General features: G+C 39.0%; 2 protein-coding genes across 2 annotated transcripts; one reads left to right on the plus strand and one right to left on the minus strand.

Annotated features, from left to right (window-relative positions):
- The first annotated feature begins 5 nt into the window (after positions 1-5).
- On the plus strand, positions 6-2,358 carry LOC121514280 (transmembrane protein 244-like). The gene is made up of 6 exons (XM_041794413.1): positions 6-386; positions 709-794; positions 1,351-1,424; positions 1,502-1,627; positions 1,710-1,754; positions 1,836-2,358. The coding sequence occupies exons 1-6, from the start codon at positions 354-356 to the stop codon at positions 1,928-1,930; spliced, it is 459 nt and encodes a 152-aa protein (XP_041650347.1). The 5' UTR covers positions 6-353; the 3' UTR covers positions 1,931-2,358.
- On the minus strand, positions 2,352-7,048 carry sgk2b (serum/glucocorticoid regulated kinase 2b). Its single transcript, XM_041794411.1, has 12 exons — positions 6,846-7,048; positions 5,966-6,038; positions 5,799-5,868; positions 5,652-5,680; positions 4,780-4,837; positions 4,605-4,688; positions 4,402-4,533; positions 4,083-4,195; positions 3,536-3,755; positions 3,305-3,454; positions 2,854-2,943; positions 2,352-2,776 (listed from the first exon to the last, which is right to left on the minus strand). Exons 1-12 carry the CDS (start codon positions 6,910-6,912, stop codon positions 2,615-2,617), a joined length of 1,248 nt encoding a protein of 415 aa, XP_041650345.1. The 5' UTR covers positions 6,913-7,048; the 3' UTR covers positions 2,352-2,614.
- Between the last annotated feature and the right edge of the window lie 6,262 nt (positions 7,049-13,310).

Consider the following 13,310-nt stretch of genomic DNA (forward strand, 5'->3'; position numbering starts at 1 on the left):
TGCTTTCTCCGGTAATAACGCTAAAATGTTACCTGCCATTTTTAGTCATAATTTTGATCACAATTCCAACCCTTCCAATATAAAATCAACACAGTAGTCGCGAATATATGTTAAGTTGCTTTAAAACAGGTATAGAGTGAGCAAAGTCTTTATTTCAGTCAACAAAGGCCGCCCTAAAACGAGGTGAATTGAGTTCAGAGCTCGGCTGTGAAAGCGGCAGCGTTGCACGTTCGTGTCTTGGATTCGCCGCTAGATGGCGAAATAAGTCCACTTTCTGCGGGGATTAATGTAGTCGTGTATCGTGCTGCAGCCTGGATTATTGTGCAACACAGTATCTACTACAATACCATGAGATGGCATTCAGAGGCAAAGCGGTCGACTCAAAGGTAAGAGTAGGTGTGTTGTGATATAGTCTTGACCAGGCTTCTCTTCAAATAAGTTGTCAGTCTGTCAATCAGTGTCGACTGTTGGAAAATCATGTCTGATATAACAATGACGATGGTGCACAACAGATACCACAGCCGGTTATGTTTTGCAGAAGATAAGCCGCTGCATGTATGCTTCGCCACAGCTTTCATTCCCTCTACTGCAGCGCGAAAGCCTCTAATATGACTGCAGACACAGTTTGTTTGTAATGCTACGTTGCGAGATGCTCCGTTTCCCATTTTAAAAATAAGTTACAACATTGTCAAAAATCTTCTCCCACAGACCGTGCTCTTCAACCTTCTGCTCTGCCTGTTCATATTTTATTCCCTCTTTTACATGATTGGGAGTGTGTGCTTCGGTGCCTTCAGGTGAGAACATCTCATGCGCATGCGCGCAGCCACATGCACGCGCAAAACCAACTCTTCAAAGTATGATGCTCATCCTCCTGACCCCATCATTAAAAAAAATACATCTACCTTTCTAAAGCTTCCCTTTAAAATAACTTACAGATAGTCCAAATCTGATGGTTTCATCCCAGTCAACGTAAGGATTGACTCTTTATGCAAACAGAATGTTGCAGCATACAGTGGGACACACTCCTAAACTGTCACTAATTGACTGTTTTGCTTACAGCTGTTTGTCAATTAAAGGGCCAATGGCAGGGGATAATCAAGTGGCTGCTAAAAGTTTAGAACCAAATTCATTGAAGAGGAGAGAAAATAATAGATTGATCAGACTAAATTTAAGTGTTTAAAACAATTACATTTCCATGTATTTATTACTGTCTTCATACAAGTGCACATTCCTCCTCTTTTTTAATGATGTTTCCTATTTTCTTGCACTCTTTTCAAATGCACTTGTTCTACTTAGTAATGTCCTTGAATGATTAATACTATATTCTCCTAAACAACCCCTCTTATTTAGGTTAAATCATTTTGATGGACTGATTCCATTTGACTTCAAGACTGAGCCTGCTGAATCCAACTCTAAATACTTGGGTGAGCACACTAAATGTAGCCATTGTTGTTTGCTATGTGTGCAGACTTTTTCATTATATCATGTTGGAACTTTTCAGTGAACCTCCTCTCCTTGGAGCTCACCTACTTCTGTAGTGGCCTTTTGTTTGCTGCAGTTGTGCGGAGGCGGGTCTGGGACTACGCAGTCACTGTCACCCTTCTACATGTAATGATCACCAGCCTTGGTGAGGGATCAGAATGTAACAACAGATTTACCAGAGTATGCGCACATTCTAACAAACAGTTATTTTTTTCCATCTGTTGTAGTGATGTTGGAGTTTCCCATGGTTTGGCAGTGGTGGTTGGCTTTAGGTAAATGAAACATTTTATTTCAACCTCCAAGAAGTGGCAGTAGCTTTAACTTACTTTTTTAATCCTCTTATTATTCGACAGGCAGCGGCTTGTTTCTGATGATCTGCAATGGTCAGCTGATAGCTTACTTCACCTGCCAGAGTGACCAGAGCTACGCCTCCTTCAGCATCTACTGACAGACAGAAAGCTGCTCGTTGTATAAACTGTTTCATAACTTGTGAGGAGAGGTGAGGTGGAAGGGATCAGACCAGATGCTCTCTCCCTGGAGATTCCCGTAAGATGCACCACACTGATGGGCTTTTTCTGTTCACTAAAAAAGAAGCCTGTCACCATTACACATAAAGTCAGAGCTGGGACCAGTTTGTGTTCAAGTGTTGCCATCAGATTGGCATCCTGCTGTTTTTAAGTAAATGCCAAAAAATGTTCTTTGTATTCTGTTCAATAATGCACAATGCCTTTGTTACTATGCAGGATTTAAAGGCACCCTGTGAAGTATTTGCAGTACAACTGTAAGCTGTGAATGTAAAATGGGAAAGTTGCAATATGTCTGTTAAATTATATTTTCGTGATACAAATGTAAAGTTCTAAAAATAAAACTGCTTCAGAATGAGTGTTTATTATTTTGTCTTTTCACACAATAAGGTAGGTAGGGCTTGTGAAACAGTAACCAGCCTATTTCACAAAATCAACCAATGCCAAAAAACAGTACTCACACAACACATTAGTGTGTCAGCAGAAAAACATACAGCTCACTGCACTGTTGGTTTATGAATATTTTGCTCAAACATTAAAAAATTAAGTTTCATAATTTACCAAAAATAAATATTTCAACAAACATGCTCCCTGAGGCTGTAGCGGGGTTATGAAACTGGCTCAACTGCCACGTACTCCGTGGGGTTCATGAAGGAGAATCCTGGGAAAGCCTCACTGGTCCCGCCTGCCTGACACCTATCATTCACAGAGGCAGGGACAGGAAGTAATGTGAACTCGGGGTCGATGTAGCTGACATCACATGGACCAGTCTGGAGAGGAGAGAGTGAAATTATAACACACTCAACTACAAGTGGAAATGACTGAAAAAAATACAAGTTATCCATACCACATTTGGGATGAATGGGGGTTTAATTTTCCTGGCCAGGAGGTCATCCCAGTCAATGGATGCAAAAAAGGGATGATCCTGCAGTTCTATCTGGAAATACATTGAAATTAGACTTCAGTAGCAAGGTGTTCATGAACATCAAATGGTGCATTTCCACCATGCAGTCTAATTTGTTTTTTACAGTGCACATTTGTGTCCACAGTCAAAAGTTGGGACAGGTACCAAAATAATCAAATGATATGGTCCAACTTATCTGGCACTATTCTGTAAGGGTACCAGGCACATCACTAAATTGTGGACATAGACTCACTGCTGGCTTACACCCCCACTTATCAAATAAGGGTACAAGGAAACACAAGTATGATTAGGGTTCACTGCACCAAACTGAATGAACCAACCTGGACCACTTCATGGAAATGCACCAAAAAAATGTTCTTGTGTCTGCACTCACAAGGTCACAGCCTAAGCGTTTTTTGACATCTCTTTCCAGCAGTCCCTCCAAAAGCGAGCAGGCAGCTTCAGAGACTCCACTACGCAGCTGCAGAGGAGCATGAAGTATGTTCTCAAACATCTCTGCCTTCCTATGGCTATAAAATGGAGGCTGGAGGAAAAAAAGCAGAAGATGGAATAACATGGTAGTGCTAAGAAGATGAGAGGAAAAGATCATCTCCAATGTACACACCATTCCATAGAGCATCTCAAATAGCACTGTGCCAAGGCCCCACCAGTCCACTGATGGACTATAAGGCTGGCCTTGTAGCACCTCAGGAGCAAGGTACTCTGGAGTCCCACAGAATGTGTGCATGATCCCTCCTACAGTCACTCCTTCTTTACAAAGACCAAAGTCAGTCAGCATAACATGACCTTTGCTGTCGAGCAAGATGTTCTCAGGCTTCAGGTCTCTGTCAGAGACACAAATGAAACAAAAGTGTTGAGTTATTCCACAAATTCCTAAAAAAGGCATTTCTTTATCCTCTCGTCATATCCAGTTTCCTCAAGTTAAACCTAGGCAGTCTTACTTGAAATTTTTTGTGTGGCATCTGACTACATGGCAGTTTTTCATGGAATAATTTCCTATGCAGAGCTCCCATCATTTCATTAGAGATTTGTTGCAGGCATCAATTAAACATGTGAAACAAGCAATGAGTGGAGAAAAGTTTGGATGATAACTTTGAGATGACTTCTAAATGTGTGTGTGTGTGTGTGTGTGTCTATGTGTGTGTTTGTACCTATAGACGATGTCAAGAGAGTGGAGGTAGCCCAGAGCCATGAGCATCTCCGCAGCGTAGAAAGCAGCTCTAGGTTCAGAAAAGGATCCTTCTCTCTGAAGATGGTAAAAGAGCTGAAGACAAACAGAGAAGGTTATTCACACAGATTTCACAAATAACAACAAAATTAACACATGGGCAACGCCAGATATTCAGCTTACATTTCTTTCAGCTTTCTTGACATTAAAAATAATATTAGACGAAAGGACATGCATCAAGATTCCCTCGGTTCTTAACCGTGCTACAGCTGACAGAGAAAAGCTTGTTTTTAAACACATACCTCCCCTCCATTAACGTAATCCAGCACAAAGTAGAGCATGTTTGACGTCTGGAAAGAGAAGTGGAGCCCCACCAGGAATGGATGTTGTAGTCCTTTCAGCAGTACACTTCTCTCAACCATCACATGCCTCTGCTAAAGAGACAAACAAGATAAAGACAGATAGACAAAAAGACAAACAGACAAGGAGAGAGACAAATAGATACCTCTTTTCTCTTGACGATCATCTGTTTCTGAAGCACTTTCACAGCATAGTATCCTCCATGTTTTCTGTGTTTTGCTAGTAGCACCTATAAAAGACATGTAAAGGAGGTGGATCATTAACTGTGCCAAATATCACACTCACATGCAAAAACAAAGAGTAAAAATAAAATAATCTACCTTTCCAAAGCTTCCCTTGCCAATAACTTTGATGTAGTCAAAATCTGATGGTTTCATCCTGGTCAACACAAAGAATGAGACACTGGGCTGACATGATGCTGTATTATATAGTAGGTCACACTCCTAAATATGGGTAAACTGATATTGTGACGTGCAAAATGTACTTAATGTGTAAAAAGTAAAATTGCAGGATCAATAAAAAATTAAATAAAGGAAATCAAAAAATTTTGCCCAAGGTCTATTAGCATGAGAAGTGCACATCGTAATACAGGAGCAGCAGGAAAACAGAAAGTGATATGCTCACTCCGTCAGCAGCACTCAGGCTGAAGTGCTGTTTGGCTGGCACTCATTTAACATCTAGCCAATCAGATTATGTTGTATCAGGACTTTGGGGAGATTGTTGAGGTTAAAAACAGAGCCAGAGGGGAAAATACACTTTGGAGCTAAACTAGCACACTTTTTGCACTCCTAAACTGCCAGTAATATTTTATTTTAATGATAGCCATTTGTCCAAAAAAGGCTTCAAAGGACCAATAGCAGGGAACCAGAGACCCCAACAGGCCCACAAGAATAACTGAACAAGGAGCAGATGATTTAAGAAGAAAAAATAAATGGTTTCATGTGCAATACAACTATTTTCTTTTACCTAAATTACAGTAAGAGTTAGCTTTTTTCTGTTAAAATATCAAATACAGGATAATCTAGGTTTTAAAATCAACTCTTTCAGATAGGGATATCAAATAACCAAGGAAAGGGATTAAAATGGAAACAATTCAATAAGAAAATTAGCTTCTACAAAGGCATTAAAGTGGAATAACAGCAAAACTGTTTGTGTACTGAAATATTTGAGTGTTTAGGGGAAAACTACTTACTGTAAGGAGGTTTCTGTGTTTACTAGGCTCTGGGGGGAGGAAAGACACATTGGGCAGAAGGGTCAGGAGGTCAGATTTCAGTTTCGTCTTCTGTCAACACTCAGCAGCACAGTCTTTTAAAAAACCTTCCTCTACTAAATTACTCACCCCTGTGCCTTTCTCTTCCTTCCGTCTTCTCAATCTGCTCTGTCTCTGCAGGATTTTCTGAGGGTCCAAGCTTCAAATAGGAGGTCAGAAGGTACATGTCAGTTTTGTCTCAGATGCAGCCAAAAAAAAAAAGTAGAAGCTGTAGACATAAAGTTTTGCTAACTTACTGTTGACAAAACTGTTGACTGGAGACAAGTTTGTGTAGGAACTCACTGAAGTCAGCTTTCTTCTTGAGCAGAGCTGTAAGGCAGGCAGCCATGTTTGGATTTCTTTCCATTAGTTTTTAATTTAACTTATTGTTTTACCTTTTTTTTTTTGGTTAGTTTAGTTTTTGTTTTGCAAAAATGCTTCATTTAGTAGTAATATGGGATACCTGTATTTCTGACCCTTTTGGGACAAGACCCAAAGGGGTCAGAAAAAAATAACATCATCCAATTTTTAAAACTACCTTCAAATAGGATAATTCTCACGTATCTCATAATTCATTCAGATTTGATATCTAAATACAATTCAAGACCTCAAGATACAATTTTTAAAACTTTCTTCAGTCAAATAAGAGGATCTAAGGATATTTAGTCCCTTATTTAATTTCATTATATATCAGCTACTCTTGGACACACAGAATTAAGTCGCATTGATTAAAAATATGTAGTTTTAGTAATTAAGTTAGTTTAGTTGGCTATTCTAACCTTGGCAGGCAGGGGTTAAGATGGACTCTTACATAAGACCCAACAGCTGTATTTAGCCTTAGCTACCTAATAGGTGAAATAGTCGCCATTTGACGAAGTTTGATACAAGTTATTAAACTTTTCAAGCATAGCTGTATTATTTATAACCCCAAGCTTTGCTAAATTTCCCAAATATCCTTGTCTTATGGCAGAAGAGTATGTTGTTTATCTTAACTATTTCTTTGGTATGATGAATCTGTACACTAGCATCAACGTAACTTGTATTTAAGTTGCTACTGTTAGCTAATGGCTAGCTAACAACGGTTGATGACGTCTGACGTCATCTAGCATAATAAAACACAAAATGACCTGAACTTACCTGAGAAAAACGACATAAGCCCCCTCATTTTGGAATAGGTCATGGGTCGTTCTCGGGTCACAGTCATCTGGATGAATTCTTACTGACTGTCTAAAGGTGTCTGAAGCGCATAGCAAAAAGTTAAAGAAAGTTAGAAAGTTAAAGAGGAAGCCTGGCTCGGCAGCAGCAGTCCCTAACTTGCAATGAGCTGCTGCTTGCTTCAGTTGTAGAGTGCCACTGGCATAGCTGCGTTTACGTACCCTCGGAGATGTCAAAGCCGCGGTATTTGAGGATGTCAGCAAAGTTAAATTGTTTGCGTTTACTTTACTTATTTTTCAAAGTCATACATTGTTACTTCTGTCATTTCTAAACTAAATATTTAATTTAAAGTTTACTTTAAGTACTGAGCAGCTTCTTAGGAGTTGCGCAGTGATGATATTTCTTTTATTGGCTAGAAGCTAGAAGCTAGATCTGTAAACAGGTTTTTCAGGTGAAGTTACAGCGCCTTAATAAAGTAAAATACACTGTAAAATTGAATGTGTTAATTAAACTCACAGAGTCGACTCTAAGTCTTTAAAAGGTCTATATTGGCCCACACTACATATAGTTTAACTACACTTTTAAAGTGTTAAATTTTACAGTCTGACAGAGCTGCAGTAATTCTTGAAAATCTGTGGCAAGGTTTAGGTTTAGGTTTAGGTTTATTTATTTAGCACACATTAACAATAAAAAAAATGGTGCAAGGAGGGAACGAAGCCCAATGGGCTTGTACAAAGTGGATCCCCTTTGGCAAGAACACAGCAAAGAGTCAACCTTGTAGTAAGACGACGCATCCTGATGAAGGATATGTGCTAAGCATCCTTTATCCACCTTAAAGTCACAGGCAGGAAATCTAACTAAATAACTTCACCCATGGTGCCATATGTCTCATATCAGAAATAACAAAAATCCCCCCAGATACATGAGCACAAGAACCCCAGCGGGGCTCACCGTACAAAAAGCAACATCCAGAAATAACTTAACATTTAAACACTCTGCCTAGGGGCAGGATGGGAACCTTTGCCCACAAATCCCCCAAGATTTGAAATATTGGGTGGAGCTTAGATCAATTTACTCTTTATAGAGTTGAACAAACACTGGGCTTTAACAAAAAACATCATGAGGGCTCCTGTCACGTGTTTATCAGCAGCACCTGACAATCATGTCACCCTCAAAATGTTCTCGTTTTCTCATTTTAAACTTTTTAAAGCTATCCGTTATGGGTACAACTGACACTCAAAAATAATCTATACAGCAAATACTCTCTTCTATGTATTTTGGTTGTTTTTAAGTAGCCTAAGGGTACCGATTAAAATTTTACAGTGTATCCTTCTGCTCTACAGGACACATCTTGTCTTTTTGAAAGAATCTGTTGGTCAGTGAATGCAGCACATTGGCTTGTGTCCCCGCTGAGGAGGGTGGAACAGGGTATTCATTGGATCACTGCCCTGTAGTGACTCTTTCTGTGATGTAATTAATCAGGGTTCTCATCAAGTGAACTTTTCATGCAAAGATTTATTTGGGTCAGTCACAGAGTACATATACATTTTATGACCTAAGTTGTGCAGCATATGACTTCCTCTCGAGCCTAAGGATAGTTAATGGGTCATACAACATGTGTAAATTCCATGACAGCATTCCAGCACATGACGACATAGTTTCTCTGCATGTCTCATGTGACTTCTGCATACAAAAGAAAACTGGGGCCTGTCCTCACCACCACTTTTATGATAGTGATATATGACCAAACTCCAGTCACAACGACAGTGGCTGGTTGACTTTTTCATGGAAGTTTGTGCTCAAGAATATTATAGACACCATCAAGCCCACGTTGTCTTGTTGGGGGGTTGCTATCGAAGCACACATATTAAAATGTGATTGCATAAGAAATTGAAAAGAAAAGTTTCTTTAGACTTGCACAATTGGCAGATAAAATAATCTGAAGAAAGAGACAAAGTGGTGAAAGATAAATCTTTGCAACCAATAACAAAGTTATTGATTATTCAGATACATGGGCAATAGAGGAAGTCACTTGGCTCTGTAGCAGAGTGAAATTAAGGCCAAACAGAAGTTATTGCTGTAAACTTGAAATAAGTGGTATAAAAGTGGTCCAGTATTACAGTCATCATAAGAGAGTGTAAATGGGATAAATGAGACATAAGGTGCAGTTTGTCCCTGTGTCTCTGGGTCTAAATTTGGAGCTGCATGGTTCAGGCCAGAGTCAGTACAGGGTGTCTTGGTTAATGTTGCAGAAAACTGATCCTTGGACAGCAACAGGGGGAGGTTCTTCACTGTTACTGAGATGGTGAGAACCAGCTCCCCCTGCCCACCCACCTTCCTCCTCTTCTTCCCACCTGTCACCCCAAAGTGAACCGGCCTCTGCTAGTCTTGTCCGTCACTCAGACAGCATGGGGGAACTGGCCAAGGCCAGTTTTGCTGCTGCTGGCATGTGACAGAGGAAGGACACTGACCACAACACACATAGCTGATCGGTGTAAGAGCATACCTTCAAGAGTGGAAACCGAGTGAAGAGATGAGCAAACCCCACCAGTCAGGGCAGACAGGCTAACTCAGCGACCGGCCCAAACAAGAAAAAAACCTCTTACGTATCAAACTCACTTCATCCTTCAAAAAAGCATTTGCTTTAAAATGTCTCTGGGCTGATTTTGTCCTCCTGCAATTCAGTATCTGGAGTCATATCAGCTGCATACAGATTTTTTGTTGACCTTGGAAATTTTAGGTCAAAGCAATCTAAGTCAGACCTGCTTTAGCTGCAAAGGATTTAGGCAGTACGCAGTTCTGGTAAGTCTTTGCAACTAATAGCATACAGCTGATAGATAGATAGATAGATAGATAGATAGATAGATAGATAGATAGATAGATAGATAGATAGACCTCATAACTGACAGTGCATGTTAGAAAGATCTAAGTGAAGGCCACAGAAAATTTCTGCTGCACTGACTCTTCCAAAAGTAGGTTGCTCAGCCAAACTGGGAAACCAGGGGAGTACGGCCTTTGTAAGAGAGGTGGCCAAGAACCAGATGGTAACTCTGACTGAGTCCTGTGGCGATGGAACAAAGTTCCAGAAGGACAGCTATTACTGCAGCCCTCCACGGATCTGGGCTTTATGGCAGAGTGGCCTGACGAAAACCTCTCCTCAGTGCAAGACAAGATTCTCTGGTTTGATAAAACCAAGACTGAACTGTTTGGCCTTAATTCTAAATGTTATGTCTGAAGGAAACAGGCACAGCTTATCACCTGCCCAGTACCATCCCAACAGTGAATAATGGTGGTGGCAGCATCATGCTGTGGGGGTGTTTTTAAGCAGCAGGGACTGGAGACTAGCCAGGGTTGAGGGGAAGCTGAATGGAGTGAAGTACAGAGATATCCTCACTGAAAACCTGTTATGCTGCACTCAGGACCTCAGACTGGGCCAAAGGTTCCCCTTCGACCACAGCAATGACGCTAAGCCCGCAGTCAAGTCAACTGAGGAGTGGCTTAGGGACAAATCTGTGAATGTCCCAGCCAGGGCCTGACTTGAACCCTAGGTTCTCTGGAGAGACCTAGAAATGGCTGTCTACCAAGAGTCCCCATCCATCCTGAATGAGCTTGAGAAGATTTGCAAGGAAAATTGCAGAAGATCCCCTATCTATATGTGCAAAGCTTGTTGCAACATTTAGAAGGACAGGGCTGTAATTGCTGATACAGGTGCTTCAACTAAGCACAGGGTAAAGTGTCTGAATACTTATGTCAATATAACATTTCATTTTTTTTTCTTTTTAATAAACCTGAAAAATTCCAAAATTCTGTTTTCACTTCGCATTGAAAGGAGCCAGTTGAGGAGGTTTGGGTGTCTGATCAGGATCCTGGTCACCTCCCCTTGGAGGTATTCGGGGCACGTCAGGCTGGGAGGAGACCCCAGTGAAGACCCAGAATGCGCTGGAGGGATTACATATCCAGGAACGCCTCAAGATCCCCCAGCAGGAGTTGGAAAGTGTCGCCGGGGAAAGGGAAGAATGAGTGGACTTGCTTAGCCTGTTACCCCTGCAACCCGGCTCCAGACAAGTGGATGAAGATGGATGAATGTTTTCACTTTGTCATTATGGGGTTTAGATTAATAAGAAACAAAATGCACTGTACATACAGGCATATGTACATACATACATGATACATTTATTTTCCTTTTTACTTCAGTGAAAATCAAATTCAGGTAATTTATCTATGATTTAGTACTATAACTACACAAATCAATAGGGTGTTAAACAAGTTTAGTTAAGCTATATCTTTGACAGGTTCTTAACCTTTACATTACAAAAACATTATTAGAAATGAGTCATAATATTAAACACAAGGGTTATGTTTTGGTAGATTGTAGTTAGATAAACTATATCTACATAAATACTCTCACACAAGCTTACTCATTAAAAACATGTATTTTTACATGTACAGCTGATTTGATTAAATCCCTGGTTAGCAAATAAATACAATAAAGACAAATAAAGACTTTCTAGAAAGATCTGGATGTAGCATGCCTATGAACATTTAATTACTCATCTTTGTGCCCTGCAGTACTCCTTTCGCCCTATAGATGGTGATCGTGATCCAGAGGACTGTATTAGACTGACACATTTCTTTCCTGCATATTTGTGTGTAAAGCATGTTGACATCGGATTTTTGTCAGTAGAACATTCGTATCTCTATCACAAGACCACAATAACAGAAAATAAAAACATTTCTCTTCTCATATTGCGCTGAAACCTCATTTGATCTGAAAACAGGAGTATTTCATTGAGTAAACTTATTGTACTTCAGAATAGAGAGAAAATGAAGAAATTCACAGTGAAATCATACTAATGGCTGCTGATTTTTTTTTTTTTTTTTTTTTTTTTTAGCAAATTAACTAACTCCACAGACAGAAATGTTACACCATCTGACCAATCAGCAGTGGCCCAGAGCATCTCAAACTTCCTATTTCCTCCAGAACTTGCAAAATGCAGTTTTACATCTCTTCTGGCCGCACACAAACATCTCAATCAACTGATGAAACCCACAATTATAAAGATGAAAAGTAGTGTTAAGTGTCAGAATAGGTTTTGTTTGTGTGGGATTTCTAGTAATTACTGCAACTACTACTGTAGTTTTAGTGTGAAGAAGGGAGGCACCATATTTGGACATATGCCTGTTTAGGGCTGTAGAATGTTGTCTTTATTACCACATAGGGCCATGTCATCTGGTAACCATACTAAGGGTCATTTCTTGACAAATAAATCATTATGACGTAATATAATAGTACTCTACAGTATAGTTTATGTTGGCTCAAGTATAATAAACGATACAATGGTAAAGTTTATGAACTTAATATACCTTTTCAAGTTAGTAATAACAAAATATGTGTAATTTCTCATCTGTTTTGTAACCTTATAACAATTTTACCATACTTATGTGGTTTATTTCAGTTTTTATTTCCATGCTTTGTGATTTCTTAGCCTTTCTGATGGAATTATAAGGAAAAATAAGTGTCGAAAAGAGTGAAGTATGTGTGGTGTTAGTCAGTTTTACAACAGGATAACAGTTTTATTATACTTAAATGACTTAAATCATTTTTTCATTTTTATTTTGAGCCTCATCGCTTTTAAAATTCACAAGTTATTCAATATTTTTGAGGTCTCCTGTTAGAATTATAAGATAAAACTGGTGGCACCACCATTTCTTATACAGTATTCTAAACCAAGTCGCCTCTTCCCTCCAATAGGAACAAAATCTAAAGACAACCTCTGATGTCCCTGACTATGGCTGAAATATTTGGGGAAATTAATCCTTCTGTGTTTTTGTCCAGCATTGTGATTGTGATTTAGTATATGTTTATTTCTTAAGTTTCTTATCATATTGGTTTTTCAACAACGATAAAAAAATCCCCCTATGTAATAACCAACACGTTATTAAATGGATTAAACTAGGGCTTGATAATTTAAAAAAATATATATCTGATTGCGAGTATTTTGACAAACATTGGAAGTTGGATGTTGAATGTTGTACTGAAGGGAACTTCATTGTTATTCTCATTTTGATTAAGAAAAAAAATACAAAAATAACATAATTACAGCAAAAAATATTCCTCCGTACGGTTTCATAATGTACCAAATAAAGATTATGTTAACAAAATATGTATTTTATATTCAAATGAATTTGAAATGTGTAAGCAATTACTCACTTTACTTTTATTTGCGTTTATTTTTCCATTATTAACATTTGAATATGTATACACTTGATGGATTTTTTTTAACAATAAATGGGCAAGTTAATATATATTGTCACTTCGTTGACCTTGGTTTTTTCATCGTCATAATGAAAAGAAATCCATAAGTGACAAAGTGAATGAGTCTAATAATATTCTTAGGCCTACATTTTGAATTTCCAAGTATTTCAATAAGTGCCCTATAAAGAGTT

Source organism: Cheilinus undulatus, linkage group 8 (genome assembly GCF_018320785.1).
Source record: "Cheilinus undulatus linkage group 8, ASM1832078v1, whole genome shotgun sequence".
NCBI lineage: Eukaryota > Metazoa > Chordata > Actinopteri > Labriformes > Labridae > Cheilinus > Cheilinus undulatus.

Excerpts from the sequence above, each read along its gene's own strand:
- sgk2b (XM_041794411.1), bottom strand. The coding sequence starts at position 6,912 with ATGACTGTGACCCGAGAACGACCCATGACCTATTCCAAAATGAGGGGG. Across the intron at positions 4,838-5,651 it reads AACACAGAAACCTCCTTACA|GATGAAACCATCAGATTTTG; the intron begins GTAAGTAGTTTT and ends TGTGTTGACCAG. Across the intron at positions 2,944-3,304 it reads AACGCTTAGGCTGTGACCTT|ATAGAACTGCAGGATCATCC; the intron begins GTGAGTGCAGAC and ends ATGTATTTCCAG.
- LOC121514280 (XM_041794413.1), top strand. The coding sequence starts at position 354 with ATGGCATTCAGAGGCAAAGCGGTCGACTCAAAG. Across the intron at positions 795-1,350 it reads GTGTGCTTCGGTGCCTTCAG|GTTAAATCATTTTGATGGAC; the intron begins GTGAGAACATCT and ends CCTCTTATTTAG. Across the intron at positions 1,628-1,709 it reads TGTAATGATCACCAGCCTTG|TGATGTTGGAGTTTCCCATG; the intron begins GTGAGGGATCAG and ends CATCTGTTGTAG.